General features: G+C 46.9%; 2 protein-coding genes across 2 annotated transcripts in view; one reads left to right on the top strand and one right to left on the bottom strand.

Annotated features, from left to right (window-relative positions):
• The first annotated feature begins 12,223 nt into the window (after positions 1-12,223).
• On the top strand, positions 12,224-16,606 carry LOC103609859 (cardiotrophin-2). The gene is made up of 4 exons (XM_008594134.1): positions 12,224-12,268; positions 13,149-13,151; positions 14,420-14,556; positions 16,078-16,606. Exons 1-4 carry the CDS (start codon positions 12,253-12,255, stop codon positions 16,534-16,536), a joined length of 615 nt encoding a protein of 204 aa, XP_008592356.1. The 5' UTR covers positions 12,224-12,252; the 3' UTR covers positions 16,537-16,606.
• Positions 16,607-17,516: 910 nt separating this feature from the next.
• The window catches only part of CTF1 (cardiotrophin 1), a 4,550-nt gene continuing 3,791 nt past the window's right edge, over positions 17,517-18,275 (bottom strand). The window contains exon 4 of the mRNA XM_008594406.1: positions 17,517-18,273. Coding sequence (XP_008592628.1) covers positions 18,138-18,273 — 136 coding nt within the window. The 3' untranslated portion in view covers positions 17,517-18,137. The remainder of the gene's footprint in view (positions 18,274-18,275) is intronic.

The raw sequence follows: 18,275 nt of genomic DNA, 5'->3' as shown, positions 1-18,275 counted from the left end.
GGAATCCAAAAAACAATAATCACTACCATGAATACACAAGAAAGAACAAAACCCACTGGTAGAACAAAAATGCAAATGAGAAAGAAAAAGAAACTGTATCTTACCACCTCCAACAACCAACAAACACTGAAGACAAACAATAAAAGAGAAAAAAAGGAACAAAAAGTATTTAAAACATCCAAATGAAAATCAATAAAATGGGGCCGGCCCGTGGCTCACTCAGGAGAGTGCGGTGCTGATAACACCAAGGCCCCGGGTTCGGATGAGTGAGCCACGGGCCGGCCCCATTTTATTGATTTTCTTTTTTTCTTTTTTTTTTTTTTTAAAGATGACCAGTAGGGCCGGCCTGGTGGCGCACTCGGTAGAGGGTGGTGCTTGGGAGCACGGCGGCGCTCCCGCCAAGGGCTCGGATCCCATATAGAGACCGGTCCGCTCACTGGTTGAGAGCGGTGCGGGCACGACACCGAGGGTTGCGATCCTTTTACCAGTCACAAAAAAAAACAAAAAAAAAAAAAAAAAGAAAATCAATAAAATGGGGCCGGCCCGTGGCTCACTATATGGGATCCGAACCCTTGGCGGGAGCGCCGCCGTGCTCCCAAGCACCACCCTCTACCGAGTGCGCCACCAGGCCGGCCCTACTGGTCATCTTTAAAAAAAAAAAAAAAGAAAAAAAGAAAATCAATAAAATGGCAGGAATAAGACAATACCTTTCAATAGCAACCCTAAATGTAAATGGATTAAATACTCCACTCAAAAGATACAGACTAACTGATTGGATTAAAAGCTAGATCCACTATATGCTGTCTACAAGAGACTCACCTCCCCTTTAAAGACACAAACAAACTAATAGTGAAGGGATGGAAAAAGATATACCATGCAAATGGAAATCAAAAGCGAGCAGGAGTAGCTGTGCTTATATCAGATAACGTAGACTTTAAACCAAAAACTATAAAAAGAGACAAAGAAAGCCATTATACAATGACAAAGGAATCTATCCAGCAAGAAGACATAACAATCATAAATATATATGCACCCAACACTGGAGTCCTCAGATATATAAAGCAAACATTATTAGACCTAAAGAAAGAGATAGACACCAATGCAATAACATTGGGGGACCTGAACACCCTTCTCTCAATATTGGACAGATCATCTAGGCACAAATCAACAGAGAAACACAGGACTTAAACCACACCTTAGACCAATTGGACTTGGCAGATATCTACAGAACATTTCATCCAACCACCACAGAATATACATTCTTCTCATCAGCACATGGAACATTCTCCAGGATAGATCACATACTAGGTCACAAATTGTCTCAACAAATTTTTTTTTTTTTTTAAAGATGACCGGTAAGGGGATCTCAACCCTTGGCTTGGTGTTGTCAGCACCACGCTCAGCCAGTGAGCAAACTGGCCATCCCTATATAGGATCCGAACCCGTGGCCTTGGTGTTATCAGCACCGCACTCTACCGAGTGAGCCACTGGCCAGCCTTCAACAAATTTTTTAAAGTTGAAGTAATTTCATGAATCTTTTCAGACCACAACATATTAAAACTAGAAATCAATAGGAAACAAAACTCCAGAAGCTATACAAACACATGGAAATTAAACAACATGCTCCTGAATGACCTATGGGTCCAAGAAGAAATTAAAACAGGAAATCAAAAAATTTCTTGAAACTAATGAAAACAAGGACACATCATACCAAAACCTGTGGGATACTTCAAAAGCAGTACTAAGAGGAAAGTTTATTACAATAAATGCTTACATCAAAAGAGTAGAAAAATCTCAAATAAACAACTTAATGCTACACCTCAAAGAACTAGAAAAACAAGAGCAATCCAATCCCCAAATTAGTAGACAGAAAGCAAGAATTAAGACCAGAGCAGAATTAAATGAAATAGAGACCCCCAAAATGATACACAAGATCAATGAAACAAAAAGTTGGTTTTTTGAGAAGATAAACAAAATAAACAAATCATTAGGTAGGTTAACTAAAAAAAGAAGAGAAAAGACCCAAATAATAAAAATCAGAAATGAAAAAAGAGACATTACAACCAATCCTACAGAAATACAAAGACTCATTAGAGACTATTATAAACAACTATAAACCAACAAATAAGAAAACCTAGAGGAAATGGACAAATTTCTGGACACAAACAACTACCAAGACTGAACCAATAAGAAATGGAAAACCTGAACAGACCAATAACAAGCAATGAGACTGAAGAAGTAAGCAGCAGTCTTCCAACAAAGAAAAGCCCAGGACTGGATGCCTTTACTGCTGAATTCTACCAAACCTTTAAAGAGGAATTAATACCAATTCTCTTTAAACTACTCCAAAAAATTGAAACAGAGCCCATTCTCCCAAACTCATTCTATGAGGCCAGTATCACCCTGATACTAAAACCAGACAAAGATGCAACAAGAAAAGAAAACTACAGGCCAATATCTTTGACAAACATAGATGCAAAAATCCTCAACAAAATATTAGCAAACAGAATACAGCAACACATCAAAAAAAACCTGTACGCCACAATCAAGTGGGATTCATCCCAGGGATGCAAGGATGGTTTAACATATGCAAGCCAATAAATGTAATACACCACATTAACAAAATCAAGGACAAAAACTATATGATTATCTCAATAGACACAAAAAAAGCATTTGACAAAATTCAACATTCGTTTATGATAAAGACTCAGCAAATTAGGTATAGAAGGAAAGTGTCTCAACACAATAAAAGCCATATACAACAAACCCACTGTCAATATCATCCTGAATGAAATGATATTTCAGCTTTTCCCTTAAGAATGGGAATAAGACAAGGATGCCCACTCTCACCACTCCTATTTAACGTAGTATTGGAAGTACTAGCCGGAGCAATCAGCAAGAGAAAGAAGTAAAGGGCATCCAGACTGGAAAAGACAAAGTCAAACTGTCCCTATTTGCAGATGACATTATCCTATACAGAGAAAAACCTAAAGACTCTACATAAAAACTCTTAGAGTTGTTAAACAATTTCAGTAAAGTTGCAGGGTAGAAAATCAACATGCAAAAATCAGTAGCATTTTTATATTCCAACAATGAACTAGCAGAAAAAGAAATTAAGAAAGCTAGCCCATTTAGAATAGTCACCAAAAAATGAAATACCTAGGAATAAGTTTAACCAAGGAGATGAAAGATCTCTACAACAAGAACTGAAAATCACTGCTGAAAGAAATTAAAGAGGACACAAAAAGATAGAAAGATATCCCATGCTCTTGGATTGGAAGACTTAACATTGTGAAAATATCCATACTACCCAAAGCAATCTACAGATTCAATGCAAGTCCCATCAAAATACCAATGATATTCTTCACAGAAATAGGAAAAACAATCCTAATATTCACATGGAACAAAAAAGACCCTGAATGGCCAAAGCAATTCTGAGTAAAAAAAGATAAAACTGGAGGCATAATACTACCTGACTTCAAATTATGCTACAAAGCTATAGTAACCCAAACATTATGATACTGGCATAAAAACAGACAAATGATCCAATGGAATAGAATAGAGAACCCAGAAATCAACCCATGTACTTATAGCCAACTGATATTTGACAAAGGCACCAAGAACATACATTGGGAAAAGACTACCTCTTTGATAAATGGTGCTGGGAAAACTGTATATCCATATGTAGAAGAATGAAACTAGACCTGTACCTCTTGCTGTCTACCAAAATCAACTCAAAATGGATTAAGGACTTAAATATAACACCTGAAACTATAAAACTCCTGAAAGAAAACATAGGGGAAACACTTCTGGAAATAGGACTGGGCAAAAATTTTATGAGCAAGACTCTAAAAGCACAGGCAACAAAAGGAAAAATTAATGAATAGGGTTATATCAACTAAAAAGCTTCTGCACAGCAAGTGAAGCAATTAACTTAGCAAAAAGACAACCTACAGGGTGGGAGAAAATATTTGCATACCACGCATCCAACAAGGGATTAATATCCAGAATATACAAGGAACTCAAAAAAACTTAACAGTAAAAAAATTAGCAACACATTTAAAAAATGGGCAAAAGAGCTGAATAGGCATTTCTCAAAGGAAGATATACAAATGGCCAACAGACACATGAAAAAATGCTCAACATCACTCAGCATCAGGGAAATGCAAATCAAAAAACCACATTGAGATATCATTTCACACCAGTTAGACTGGCCATTATCAAAAAGACAGAGAATAACAAATGCTGGCGAGTATGTGGAGAAAGAGGAACCCTCCTACACTGTTGGTGGGACTGTAAATTGGTGCAGCCATTATGAGAAACAGTATGGAGTTTCTTCAAACAACTACAGATAGAACTGCCATAGGTCTTGTAATTCCACTGCTGTGTATATAACCAAAGGAATGGAAATCATAATGTTGAAGGGATACCTGCACTCCCATGTTTATCACAGCTCTATTTACAATAGCTAAGAGTTGGAACCAACCTAAATGTCCATCATCAGATGACTGGATAAGGAAAATGTGATACATTTATACAATGGAATACTACCGTGCCATAAAAAAGAATGAAATACTATCATTTGCAGCAACATGGATGAGCTTGAAGAAAATTATGTTGAGTGAAATAAGCCAGGCACAGAAAGAGAAATACCGCATGTCCTCACTCATAAGTGGGAGCTAAAAAAGAAAGAAGGAAAGAAAGAAACAAACAAACAAATAACAATCACAATAATACGTTGAATTTTCAAAAGGAGTGAACAGAACTGAGGTCACCAGAGATGGGGAAGGGGGAGAAGAAGGAGGGTAAAGGAGAAATTGATTAAGGGCCACAAAAAGTGATTACATTGTGTAATGTTGAATATACTAATTATCCTGTTTTGAGCATCACATATTACACAGGTATTGATATTTAACTCTGTACCCCACAGATATGTACAATCAACTATGTTTCAATAAAAAAAAAAAAAAAAAGAAGAAAGAAATCAGAATCTAAACCAGGTCCACATACTGCATTTGGCTGCTGCAGTAGGCAGCTCTGAGACAGCCCCACGTGATCCCTGCCTCCTGGTGTCCCCCTGCCCTGGAATGCAGGCTGGACTTAGTGACTTGTTTCTATAAGGAAAAGGATAGGCAAAAGTGATGGGGTGTCACCTCCAAGATAATACTATAAAAGACCATGACTCCCACCCTCTTAGCACTCTCTCTACGTCTTCTCTAGTCAAGCAAGATATCATGTTGTGAACTGCACTATGGCAAGGTCACTGTGGCACGGAACTGAGGACAGCCTCCAACTAATAGACAGGCAGGACTGAATCCTGCCAACACCTCCTGAATGAACTTGGAAGCAGATACCCTACCCCCTTGGGGTGACTGCAGCCCTGACCCTGATTGCAGCCTTGTGAGAGCCCCTCAGCCAGATGTGCCCAGATTCCCAACCCACAGAAACTGTGACATAATAATTATTGTAAGTCACAAGGTTTTGGAATAATTTGTTACACAGCAATAAATAACTGATATTGTTGTTTTTTTTCCTGAATCTTTTTAATCTACAACAGTTCTCCTACCTCTTTTGTTTTTTTCTTGCCAGGCCTTGTTCTATATGGAAGATAGAATGTGTGTATTATTCATTGTCTTTCAACATGTGACCCAGAGTCCCCTAGGAGATGGGGCGGGGGTAGCCTCCAAGCTAAAAATGCAGAGGCCTGGGCTCCACCCCAGGTCTCTTGAATCTCTGTGTGGGGCCAGGCATGTGTATTTCTAATTTTCACATGTATTCTCATGCACCAATGTTACTTGTGAAGACATACACACTCAAGTCTTTGCACAGGACAGCCAACTTGGTTTTTCAGTTTACCAAACAAAAGTTTCTTCTGCATGCTGGTTTTCACATATCTATGACAATTTAAACCATATTTAAGAGAAAATCAACTCAATTGCATATGAAATGTTGACGATTTAAAATATTCTAGGGAGTCTAAAATGTTAAACACCTTTTTGTTTCATGTTGTGTTGTAAACTGTCTGGGTGCTTTCTGCAAATTGCTACCGAGTCTCTGTGATTCAATTGCTCTTTATTTTTATGCCATATACATATTTCATGCAGCCCTTCTACTAGTTACCTATTGCTCCCTAAATTTAGTGGCTTAAAACAACAATAGTCATTTGTGATCTCTCATGGTTTCTGTGGGTCAGGAATTCAGTAGGGGCACAGCAGGGATGGCATCTCGCTGCTCCACCACATCTAGGGGCTCAGCTGGCAGACTCGAAAGCTGGGGGCTGGAATCATCTGAAGTTTTCATTCATTTTCATGTGCGGCAGCTGATGCTGGCTGTTGGCCAGAGCACCTGCACATGGCCTTTTATGTGGCCTGGGCTTCTTCCCAACATGGCACCTGGATTCCAAGGACAAGTGTCCAAAGAAGCACTTCTTAAAAACATGCCTCAGAAGTCACATAGCATCACTTCTGCTGCATTCTGTTTGCTACAGGTAAGACACTAGAACCAGCTGCATTTGAGGGCAGGGAATTAGGCTCTTCCTTCTGAAGGGAGGAGTGCCAAAGAATTTGTGGACATAGTTTAACATCACCATGATCCTAACGAAAATATGAGTGGGATCATCCCCATTAGTATTCTGGATTGTGAGACAGTACACTCCAATAATCACTAGCAACATCTGAGTGCACTTAGAGTAAAAAAAAATAATAAATAGAGATAATTGTTAAATGTATTAACCTTTTACTTTTTACTTTATGGGTGTTGTGTTATGCGACTTGCTTTAGAAGGCTTTTTCTTAGCCCAAGCTTTTAAAGTGTTCTTCTATATTTTTACCTAATGATTTTAGAGATCTTTTTCACATTTAAGTCTTTAAACTATTATTAATTTTTTAAATGATGTTAGGAAGGGAAACTGTGCAAGATGGGGATTCTTGACCTAGTGATGAGGAAGTGTCCCAGAAGAAGGAGGTGGTCGGGATAGGGCTGGGAGGGAAAAGCTGAGATGTGGAGCCCACACTGTACTGCCAATTAGTTCCGTCTGGAGGCAAGGGGACTGCCTTTTATCACCCTGTGCCCATCTGTCATTGATCATGTTTTGCCAGGGGAGGGGCACAAGGCAGTTCCCCAGAGATGGGGGACAGCCGGGGGGCGGGGAGTGTACTGTGGTCAAAGGGATCCAAGTGGGGCATCGAAGCGTGCACCAGAATACACCTTTGCTTTGCTCAGGTCGACTTGCTTCTCCCAATAAGTTCACCCTGTGCAGGTCCAGCTTCTCCATGTTTCTGATTGGTCACAATTTCTGGGTAAACATAGCAGAGTTAATTCTAGAGCCTTTTTTTTTTAATTTATTTTTGGCAGCTGGCCGGTACAAGGATCCGAACCCCTGACCTTGGTGTTACCAGCACCATGCTCTGGAGCCTTAACTGATATTCATCACCTCCTTCCTTTGCCACCTACTCATTCTAGCCACCCCCCAACCCCTCACTCCTGGCTTCAGCGGGTATTTCTGCTCCTGTAGATAGTTTGCCTAGTGGGTTGACCCTGACCCTCATCTCTGCAGGAGCTGAGTCTCTAGTTCCTATGCCCTATCAGGTCATGGCTATAATACTTGCCCATTTACAAATAAAGCTCATTGTGGGTATCTAGATGTGTCTGAGTGCTAAACATCCTCCTAGCACCTGGTGACAACCGGGGTCTATTACCTCTGCCAGTATATAGCAAGCCTTTTCTTTGCCTGCTGGTCACGAGGAGACCAAAGTGACCAGGCAGCAGCTGCCGCTCAAAATTCAGTGGGACTTATCTTAGCTCGTTTTCTGTTGCTATAAAAGAATACCTGAGGCTGGGCAATTTATAAAGAAAAGAAATTTATTTCCTACAGTTCTGGAGACTGGAAAGTCCAAGGTCAAGAAGGTGCATCTCATCTGGTCTGCTTCTGGTGAGGGCCTCGTGCTGCAGCGTAGCAGGGCAGAAGGCATCACAGGGCAAGAGGTGCGCACAAGAGCCCAACTGGCTTTTATAACCGACCCACTCCGGTGATAACTCATTAATCCATTAACACATTAATCCACTAATGGATTAATCTATTCATGAGGACAGAGCCCTCATGACCCAGTGACCTCTTAAAGGCCCCAACTCTTAATACTGTTACGTTGGGGATTAAGTTTCGCCCGTGGAGCACTCGGGAGAGTGCGGGGCTGGGAGCGCAGCAGCGGGTTCGGATCCTATATAGGGATGACCGGTGCGCTCTGGCTGAGCGCGGTGTGGCCGGTCTCAAAAAGGACAAAAAACCCCCCAAAACAACAACAACAACAAAAAAAAAACCCATGAGTTTTGGAGGGCAGAAACCACATCCAAACTACAGGAGGCCTTTTGCCATGTCCCTGGGTAGAAATGTTTCTCCCCACTCTAGAAACCAGGGACTAGGATCTCTAGATCCTCAGGGCCTAAAGTTGGAGGGGCCTAAGCACAAATTCACCAAGGGGCACACTGGGAGTGGTAATGAGCAGAGCCACTCCTGCTTCCACCCTTCAGAACTGAAGCCTCCTGCACCCACCTCCTGGGGCACAGCACCATTAAATAGCCTTAGTTTAAGGTGTGTGTCTCCTTCTGAAAGATGGTGCTGCATCCTCTCCATGCTGGCATCTCAGCTGTCCCCTCCAGAGGCTGTTCCATTATCCTCAGAGGCCAGGAGATTCCGGATGGTGCAGCAAGGGGTAGTATGTCACCACCGCACTTTCTTTGCTGTAAAGTGCATCCTTTGGTCCACAGGAGAAGACGGTAGCTGTGAGCCATTAGCAACCAATACACATACCAGCTGGGGCTAGTGCACTACCAGTAAAACAATCTGGGTGGGACACCAGCTGCACCCATAGGACCTAACTAAACTTTTCCCTATAATCTTCCAGCTATCCCTCTACCATCTTTTTAAAACAGTGTGTTCTTACCTTCCTCATTGAAATGTCACTTCTTTTTTTTTTTCCTTTTTGTCTTTTTTCGTGACCGGCAACGGATCGCAACCCTCAGTGTCGCGCCCGTACCAGACCGGGACCGGCAACGGGATCACAACCCTCGGTGTTGCTCCCGCACCTCGCTCAGCCAGTGAGCGGCAGGTCTGTATGTGGGATCCGAACCCTCGGCGGGAGCGCTGCTGCACTGCTGTAGCAGTGCGCCACCGGGCCGGCCCTGAAATGTCACTTCTATCACATACTAAATTCCTCTGTATACACGGGTCTGTTCTTGGTCTTTCTATTCTGTTCCATTGATCTCCTTGTCTAGTTCTGCATCTTTATCCCAAAGTGTTTTATTAAGCATAATTTGAGGGTAGCTTCTGGTATTTGGCAAAGTCTACTCATCTGATTAGACTCTGTTTATGTGTCACTTCTTTGGGAAGTTCAGGTCACACAGTGGCCATTCGGTAGTAGCATAATGGAGGCTTTAAAAATGTGATTCTTTTCCTTTCCTGGTATCTTATCTAAGAAATAGGGATGACAACCGCTTGCCATATAACCCAGGGTGCCAGAGGCTGGAGGTAGTGGTTACGGGTAAAGAGCCCCAGCTCTGGTGCCTGCATTCAAATCTTAGCACTGCTCCCTACTAGTGGTGGGACCCCGGACCGATCACTTAACCTTGTTGTGCCTCCATTTCCTCATCTGCTAAATGGGGACACAGTACTACCTACTCCAAGAGATTTTGTAAAGAGATAGTGAGTCAATATACAGAAGCAGCTTAGAACAATTGCAGGCCCCTAGTAAGCACTTGAGAAATGTTAGTGGTGGTGATGATGATGATGATGAAGGGGGAACTGCAAGGCTGTGTGCTCCAGGGGGCCAGGGGCCTCTTGGTCTTGGTTGCCATCATCTCCCAGGCTCTGGAATGTGCTGCGAAGGTCCATGGAATTAACTAATGGACTGGGCTGTGCCCTGATGGAAGGTACCTGGTGGGTGGAGTCGGTGACAGCCTGGGAGGTGGGAATTATTACCCCAGTTTCCAGATAAGAAAACAAACTAAAGCTCAGAGAGGTTAAGTGACTTGCTCAAGCTAGTGATGAACAGAGGCAGGACTTGAACCCAGGCCTGCTGACTCATAAATTGCTGGATTCCCAAGGTATCAGCTTCTGGTGAGATCAAATCAGAGATGGAGACAGGTGGGCCTGCAGGGGGCAGGGAAGGGCCTGGACGAGTGGCAGAGCTGATGGCCTTTGCCAAAACAGGCCCTGTGGACAAGCGGAGCTGTGCCCGGGATGGGACTGATTCCTGCAGCTGTGAAGGGTGCCTCCAGAAGGCAGGCATGGTGGGGTTGGGCAGGGGTGAGGCCCGGCCCCACGTCCACCATCCACCTGTGAATAGCACCAGATCGAGTGTCTGCTTCCCTCCTCCCCTTCTGCCCTCCTCCTTCCCCGAATCCAGCACCATGGTGTGGACCACGCCTCAGTGCACCCACTCAATGGGCCCGCTCTAATCCCCTGACATCACCGCCTACCAGCCCTGGCATCCCCCAGCCTTGGAGAACCTGTTGAGGACCCCCCCCCTGGAACCCGCATTTTTCCTTGACCTCCTCCCTCTGTCAGCTCATAGTTCAGATCTGGGACTCCCCACCTCCAGCCCAAGCTGGGGGCAGGAGTGTAGGATCTGCCCTGGCTTTGCTGTGTGACTCCTGGTAAGTAGCTGCCCCTTTCTGCGCCTCAGACTCCTCATCTAAGTCCTCCCAACCCCCAGCTAATCACATTGCTCTATTCTGGCTTCCTCTCACTGTTCTGTCGCTCTAGGAAATCTTGGCTTTATTAGTTCAGGTGTGTATTATTGGTCTCCCCACTGGACTATGTGCTCCATGAGGCAGGGACCTTGCCTGCCACATTATTCAGCCTGCTGCTAGCACACAGTAGGTGCTCCATTAATATCTGATGAGTGAATGTATGGGCCCCCTCCCTCCACGTCACCCCCCAGTGAGGGGAGATAGGGTGGAGCAGCGTTCTAGCCACCCCGGCTGGAATTTGGGTGGGGGTCTGACTGATCACTCTCTGACTCAGAGGGCAGGCAAGGGTGAGAGCAGGACATCCTCTCCATCAGGGACAGGTTGGCAGACCCCTGCAGAGGAATGTCTGTCTCCCCCTACCCTGCCCCTCTGCCACAAGTCTTCTTCAGGGGGTGGAGGAGTGCCTCAGGTGTGTGCATCTGTGTGTGTCCATGTGGTTTGTGCCCGGGCAGAGGAACAAGATCTCTAGTGTAGTGGAAGCTAGGACGTGGCTAGATCCCAAGACTCCTAATGCCCAGCTGCACGCATGTCTGCGTGTCCCTGTATGGGCACGAGGTGTGTGTATCTCTTGTGTGTACATGCCTGCTCTATGCAGGCACCTCTGGCTGAGCCTCCAGGTGTGGTATGTGTTCATGTGTCTGTACGTGTGTGTGCGCTCATCTGTCTGGGACTCTGGGACTCTGGGTGCGAGACTTGTGTAGGTCTGGCGAGATACAACACATACGTAGGCATGACCACTATGGTGTCAGCTCCATGACAGGGGGGACTTTTGTCTGTCTTGCTCCCTGCTCTATCCGCAGCACCTAAAACAGAGACTGGCACAGTGTAAGGCGCCCTGCGTACTTGAATGAATGAATGGAGGGAAGTGTGTGCATGTGCCTGGTGTGTGCCCACGTGCCAACGTGTGAGTGCATGTGTGCGTGCTCCTGTGTCTACAGGGCACCTGCATGTGGGTGATGTTGCTCACACACCACCCCTGCTGTCCCTTTTCCCCAACTCCTTGGGAGCCAGGGCCAAATGCCTGGGTCCCTGTGGGGCGGAGCAGGGGCCGCCTCCTCAGGGGAAACTGGATCCCAGGACGTGCGGAGCGGCAGGGAGTGGGGCGGCCCCTTTGTCCCCCGATAATCCCCTCCATGCCCTTACCCCTCCCTCCCAGCCACAGAGTTTAAGGTTGAATTTGGGAGCTGTAGGGATCTAGGGTACCCCCTCAGCCTCCACTTCCCTGCCTGTTCCCTGTCTCTGGGTCTTCTGTACCCTGAGTCCTGGCCTCTCTGCCTGGAATATATGCTCTTCTGGGTCCCTCCCAAACCTCTCCCTGTTCTGTCCCATGGCCGGGTCTGTCTTTTATTCTTTGCCAGGACCCTGCCTGCTGCTTGCCCCCTTCCCCAGGGCGTGACTCCTTCCCTCCCCCCTGGGCAGCCCCAGGTATAAAGCCACCCAAGGGACAGGAGGACAGGCACCCTGGAAAGACCCAGAGACTGCAGAGAGGAAGGAAGCAGGAGAGAGCATGAGCTATCTGCTGGGTGAGTGAGCAGGCAGGGGTGCCAGGCCTCAGACACCAGGACGGGAGGGGGCACTGCAGCCCTTGGGCTGTGACACGGGTGCCTGGCTGTCCTTGCATCTGCTGGAAACCTCCAGATCCTTCCACATGGAAGATTTCATTCACCATTCATCCAACAAATATTTATTGAGTATCTTATGTGCTAGGCACTGTTCTAAGCATTTGGGGATACCGCAGTGACAAACAGACAAAAATCCATGGCCTTATGGAGACGTCATTCTGCAGACACACAATACATGTAATAAGTAGATATAATGCCAGCTTGATAGAAGGTGGCTTGATGATCTAAGTTTGTTGAATGAATGAATGAATGAATGAAACTTTTGGCCTTCTCTTCATTGGTTCTGAACTTCTGGGAACTCAGGAATGTGGAAAGGGTAATGAAAGTGACCATCCTGGGGTTGCTTCATCTCCATCACTTCCTCACTGGTGACCTTTGGGAATCCCGTCCTCTCTGAGCCTCATACCACAGGTGGGGCCAGACCTTTGAGAGAACAATCTGGCAGCATCTATTCAAATTTAAAATAAGCATGCCCTCTAATCCAGATATTCTCGTTTTATTTTATTTTTTATTTTTTTGGTGGCTGGCTGGTATGGCGATCCAAACCCTTGACCTTGGTGTTGTCAGCACCACGCTCTCCCAAGTGGGCTAATCAGCCAGCCCCAAGATATTCCCATTTGAAAAGCACCCAAAGAGGCTGGGATAAGAATGTTCATGGCAACATTCATTCACTCATTCATTCATTCAACAGATGCTTATTACGGGGAACCAGCAGTGAATGAACCAGGTGAGGTTTCCTCTTCCTTGGAGCTGATATTCTAGTTGGAGAGGCAGCAGCAAGCAAGTAAACAAATAAATAAATGAGGGAGCTTCAGATAACAAAAGTCTCTGAAGACGAGAAATCAGGGAGAGGTGCTTCTGATATGATGGCCAGGACAGCTTGTCTGAGCTGAGACCTGAAGGACAAGGAGTAGTCAGTCTCGGCAGGTGTGGAGGGCAGTCCCGAGGGGCCACAGCAAGGGGAAGGGCCTGCGGGGAAAACATAAAGAAAGCCAGGGCAGAGGGCACATGCCTCTGCAGGCCATGCTGAGGACTGTGTTTTCATGCTCAGTGAGGCGGGGGCCAGGCGTATGCTGGAGCATGAGGCTTATGGCTGGACTTGGGGCCCTGGGATGGGGAGGCAAGGCTGGAAGCAGAGGGACTAGGGAGGAGGGCACCGTCCAAGCAAGAGGTGATGGTGGCATGGACAGGGTGGGAGCAGTGGAAGGAGGGAAAGACTGGATACATCTTTTCATCTTTTAAAACTTTTTTTTTTTTCCTTTTTGTCTTTTTTCGTGACCGGCAACGGATCGCAACCCTCAGTGTCGCGCCCGTACCGGACTGGGACCGGCAACAGGATCGCAACCCTCGGCGTTGCGCCCGCACCTCGCTCAGCCAGTGAGCGGCCGGTCTGTATGTGGGATCCGAACCCTCGGCGGGAGCGCCACCGCACTCCCAAGTGGCGCACTGTAGCAGTGCGCCACCGGGCCGGCCCTAAAACTTTTTATTTAAAGTAACAAATATACAGAAAAGCACACGTCATAAGTGTACAGCTCAATGAATTTTCACAACATGAACACATCCTTGTAATGAGCACCAAGATTGATCAGAAAACGTTTGCACTGGCTGCCTTTCAAAGATAGAGTCAGTGGGATTTGCTGTGGTACTAGATGTGCAGAGTAAGAAAAAAAACGAGGCTGCAAGAGGACCCCATGGTTTGGGCCTGGGTAACTGGAAGAATGGAAATGCTTTACCTGAGATGGGGGAGTTTGGAGGGGAGGGTTGGGAGTCAGAGAGGGGATGGAATCCAGAGCCTAGTATTGGATATTTTGAGTTTGAGATGCTTAGTAAGAGCCAAGTGAAAATGTCAAGTAACAAGTTGAATACATGAGTCTGGAGTTCAGGGAGCGTCCTGGTAGAAATAATTGGCCTACAAGGAGTTCTGCCCTGACTTGGAGATACAAGACAGTTGTGGGACACAAGGGCTGTACCCTTTGGAGGAGTTGCCAAGAAGGATGAGTGAATGGGCAGGCAGGGTCGGGCCTTGGTGCTGACCTCTGATTCCTCTGCCAGCTCCCCTCTGCCTGCTGACCCTGCTGCTGCCACCCCTCAGTCTGGCAGCCCCCATCTCCCCAGCTGAGCCCATCAGCCAAGCCTACAGCCTGGCCCTCTACATGCAGAAGAATACCTCAACGCTGCTGCAGATTTACGTGAGTGACGCTGAGCAAAAGCAGGGGACCAGGGGAGAGGGGCGCTGCCCTCCTGGCCCAGCCTGGCTGGGGGAAGCACAGCAAGCCCAGGGGAAGTTTCTTCTGTGGGTCCGAGGGTACGGGGCTCATTTAACTAGAGACACACTCACTCGAATGCTGTCACTGATGGCCGGTGACCTTGGGCAAGTCATTCTTCCTGTCTTGATCTCAGCTTCCTCATCTGCAAAATGAGACGGTGATCCTGCCTTTGCTGACCTCTCAGGACTGTTACAAGGTTCAGAGAGAGCATCTAGAGGGAAGGGCTTTACATAGCCACGACGATTTCCAGCTCATACTGTGTGCTCACTTGAGCCCTATGCCATGCAAGGTACTCTATTCCCGTGATCTCATTGACTTCTCGAACAGTTCTGGGAGGTGGAATTATACACAGTCCATTTTATAGATAAGGAAACTCAGTCTTCAAGGGGGTGAATAATCTGCATGAGGTCACAGAACTAATAACTGGCAGTGCCAGGATCTGAAACCAGGTCTTGAAATTCTGTGCCCCCAACCACCCCACCTCACACCCCACCCCACCGTCTAGAAACTCAAACTGCCAGCTGCTGTCTGGGTCAGACCCACAAATATTTTTTGTTAAGCCCACACGGTGTCTGTTCAAATTCTGAATATGAATGCCTATGTAAAGCAGGCATAGGGATCCTCTTGGTCTTAACTCCCACCCCATCTCAGTCCTGTCTTCTTCCCAAGTGACATGATCAGCCTGGCCCTGGGGGCCCTGTAATACATTCCAGGACCAAGTGAAGTTACTCAATCTACCTCCTAGTCCCATATCCACCACTGTTCCCTGGATAGCCTTGAGCACCCTGAGCCTCAGTTTCTCCACCTGTAAAATGGGTATGCAGGAGTAGGTGATCAACCAATTAGGACATTTCTCAGTGTGCATTAAGATTCTGTGGGTCTCAGTTTGTGGAGATGAGAAGTTTGATGGAGAAGGCTTTTAATTAAATATAATAATATTAACAATGATTTATTAACAATTATAGTAAAGTTAACAAACATAAACAACTAAATATAAATTAAAAAGAAAGCTATCAGGCTGTAACTACGTTGTCAATAATATATGTGGATTGAAAATACTATAATAAGTAATTAATATAATCACATATTAATATAAATATATTATTAATTAGTAATGGCTTATCACACCCTTCTTGTATGTTAGATGCTGTGCTAAATGCTTTACATGTATTATTTCTGATCATCCACACAATAACGCAGGCACAGGGGAATTGCTGAAGCTTGTGACTCAGCATTGCACATCTAGGACATGGACGATGACAAACTGGAGCCAAACTGGAGCCTAACCGGACCCTTGCCCTGTGTTAGGACGTCCCAACAACTCTCTGAGCGTTAGTGAATGGCGACTCCAACTAGCAGGATGCCAGTCTCAGAGGGCAGATGTGAAGTCAGGGTCCCAAGTACCCCTTTGGTCACTCCTGTCTGTGTCTGTCCCTCATGCAGCTCCAGTACCAGGGCAGCCCCTTTAGTGACCCTGGCTTCTCAGCCCCTGAGCTGCAGCTGCTCAGCCTGCCTCCTGCCGCCATCTCTTTCAAGACCTGGCATGCCCTGGATGATCGGGAGCGGCTAGGCCGTGCCCAGGGGGCCTTCCTCGCCTTGACTCAGCACCTCCAGCTCGTGGGAGATGACCAGAGTGACCTGAATCCTGGCAGTCCCATCCTGCTGGCCCAGCTTGGGGCTGCACGACTCAGGGCCCAAGGCCTGCTGGGTAACATGGCTGCCATCATGACTGCCCTGGGGCTGCCTATCCCCCCCGAAGAGGACACTCTTGGGCTTGTCCCTTTTGGGGCCTCAGCCTTTGAGAGGAAATGTCGAGGCTACGTAGTGACCCGGGAATATGGCCACTGGACAGACCGCGTTGTGAGGGACTTGGCTCTGCTCAAGGCCAAATACCCAGCATAGAGAGGTAGGACTTTCTGTCAGAGGCTGCAACACTTCCTCTTTCATAGCACTCTTTTCTGCCTTGCTTCTGGGCTAGAGAAGGAGATACGTCTTGTCTAGCACACAGAACTTATGTGCTATGTCTTTGGGAATATTTCCTGAAAGCCAGGCCTCAATCCCTTATTGCCTGGGTCTTCCTACCCAGGTCCCATGGCCTCCCTTTCCAGATCTGGGTGGGTTTCCCCAGAGAGCATTTCATGGACTACCAATCCAGTGGTACTGGTTGCCCACTTCCGGGCTGGAAAGAAGTGCCTCTCTCAAGAGGCTTTTTTCCCCCTTTTTTTCCCCACTCTACAGGGAGGGGACAGTTGGTCTCCTTCAGGGAGAGCCCTGAGATCTCCTTTCTGTAATTTTGGGAGACCCAGGGGCTGCCTTCCTGTCTCCATCTACCTCACTTCCTGTGTGAAGATACGCCCTTTCTTTTTTTTTTTTTTTTTTTTTTTTCTTTTTTCGTGACCAGTACCGGGATCGCAACCCTCGGTGTCGCGCCCACACCACCCCAACCAGTGAGCGGACCGGTCTCTATATGGGATCCGAACCCACGGCGGGAGCGCCACCACGCTTCCAAGCGCTGCACTCTACCGAGTGCGCCACCGGACCGGCCCAAGATATGCCCTTTCTGAGCAGATAGGCCTCCCTTCTTGTTGGAGTTCACTTCCTCCCCTTGTCTACCTCTCTGCGGCCACTGTTCTTCAAGGGACTTCACTTCCTGATCAATAGAAATCCAATTCTTAAAGAACTAAGGACACGAGTCACATCTGTTTCTTGCTCAGGGAACGTCTCTTCCTGTTCTGGGCTGACTATTCATACTGTGACTTTTGGGTTTGTCTGAGGGACCAGGCTGCACCCCGGGGATCCTATTCTCCTCAAAGCTGTGTCCCCATTTTCAACAACTGTATATACATACAAGTAACTTCAGTTTTGTGTTTATTTTTTAGCATTTTATTTACAAAAAGTTAATTTATTTTCAGAAACAAAACTCTTTTAAGGCGTTGCTCTTTTTCTCTCCACAGACCTGGCTTGGGATGGGCGTGGGGGTCGTGCAGGGATAGGGCCGAGGAAGGTGGAGGAGGAGAAGGACATAAAAGGGAGAGGAGGCAGGGCCCAAAGGGACGGATGGGACTGCGGAGAGTGAGGCGGCAGGTGGAGCGACAGGGGAAGGTGGCTGCAATTTGTCTGGAGCTGCCTTCCCATCACAGGACCAGCAGGCACGTCCCTGGCCAGGAAGGGACAGAGAGAGGAACAGAGGGAGACAGAGAGACGAGGCTGAGATGTACACACGCTCACATAGGGCTAAGGGAGACAACAGATGGGTACAGAGAGAGAAAGAGAGACCCGAGAGACAGAAAAGGGGGAGACCAAAGAGACTAAGGCAGACCCAAGGATGGAGAAAATGGGAGGGAAAGCAAGAAAATGGCAGACCCAGGGGAAGCTGCACGCGGAGACAAGGGGGTCCAGAGGGGAAAGGAGAATGAGGACAGATAAAGAGAGACGGCCGCGACAGGGCGGTGGAGACCGGCAAGGACAGACATGCCTACAGCGACAGGGACGCCTACAGACGCTCAGGCCGGGCCCCCGGGCACCAGCTGGCCCAGGTCGCCCTCGGTGCGGCTCACCCACTCGCGGTAGAGGCCGCACACGCGCAGCCCCAGCACCTTGGCGGGGAAGACGCCCGCGGCGACGGTGGCGGTGGCGGCGGT

This window comes from Galeopterus variegatus, unplaced genomic scaffold (assembly GCF_000696425.1).
Source record: "Galeopterus variegatus unplaced genomic scaffold, G_variegatus-3.0.2 Scaffold162, whole genome shotgun sequence".
NCBI lineage: Eukaryota > Metazoa > Chordata > Mammalia > Dermoptera > Cynocephalidae > Galeopterus > Galeopterus variegatus.
Note: the sequence above shows the minus strand (reverse complement) of the source record. Positions and strands in the feature narration are given on the sequence as shown.

What these genes read in the sequence shown, in the direction of transcription:
- LOC103609859 (XM_008594134.1), top strand. An exon ending in CAACGCTGCTGCAGATTTAC is followed by an intron (nt 14,557 to 16,077) that starts GTGAGTGACGCT and finishes TCCCTCATGCAG; the next exon opens with CTCCAGTACCAGGGCAGCCC.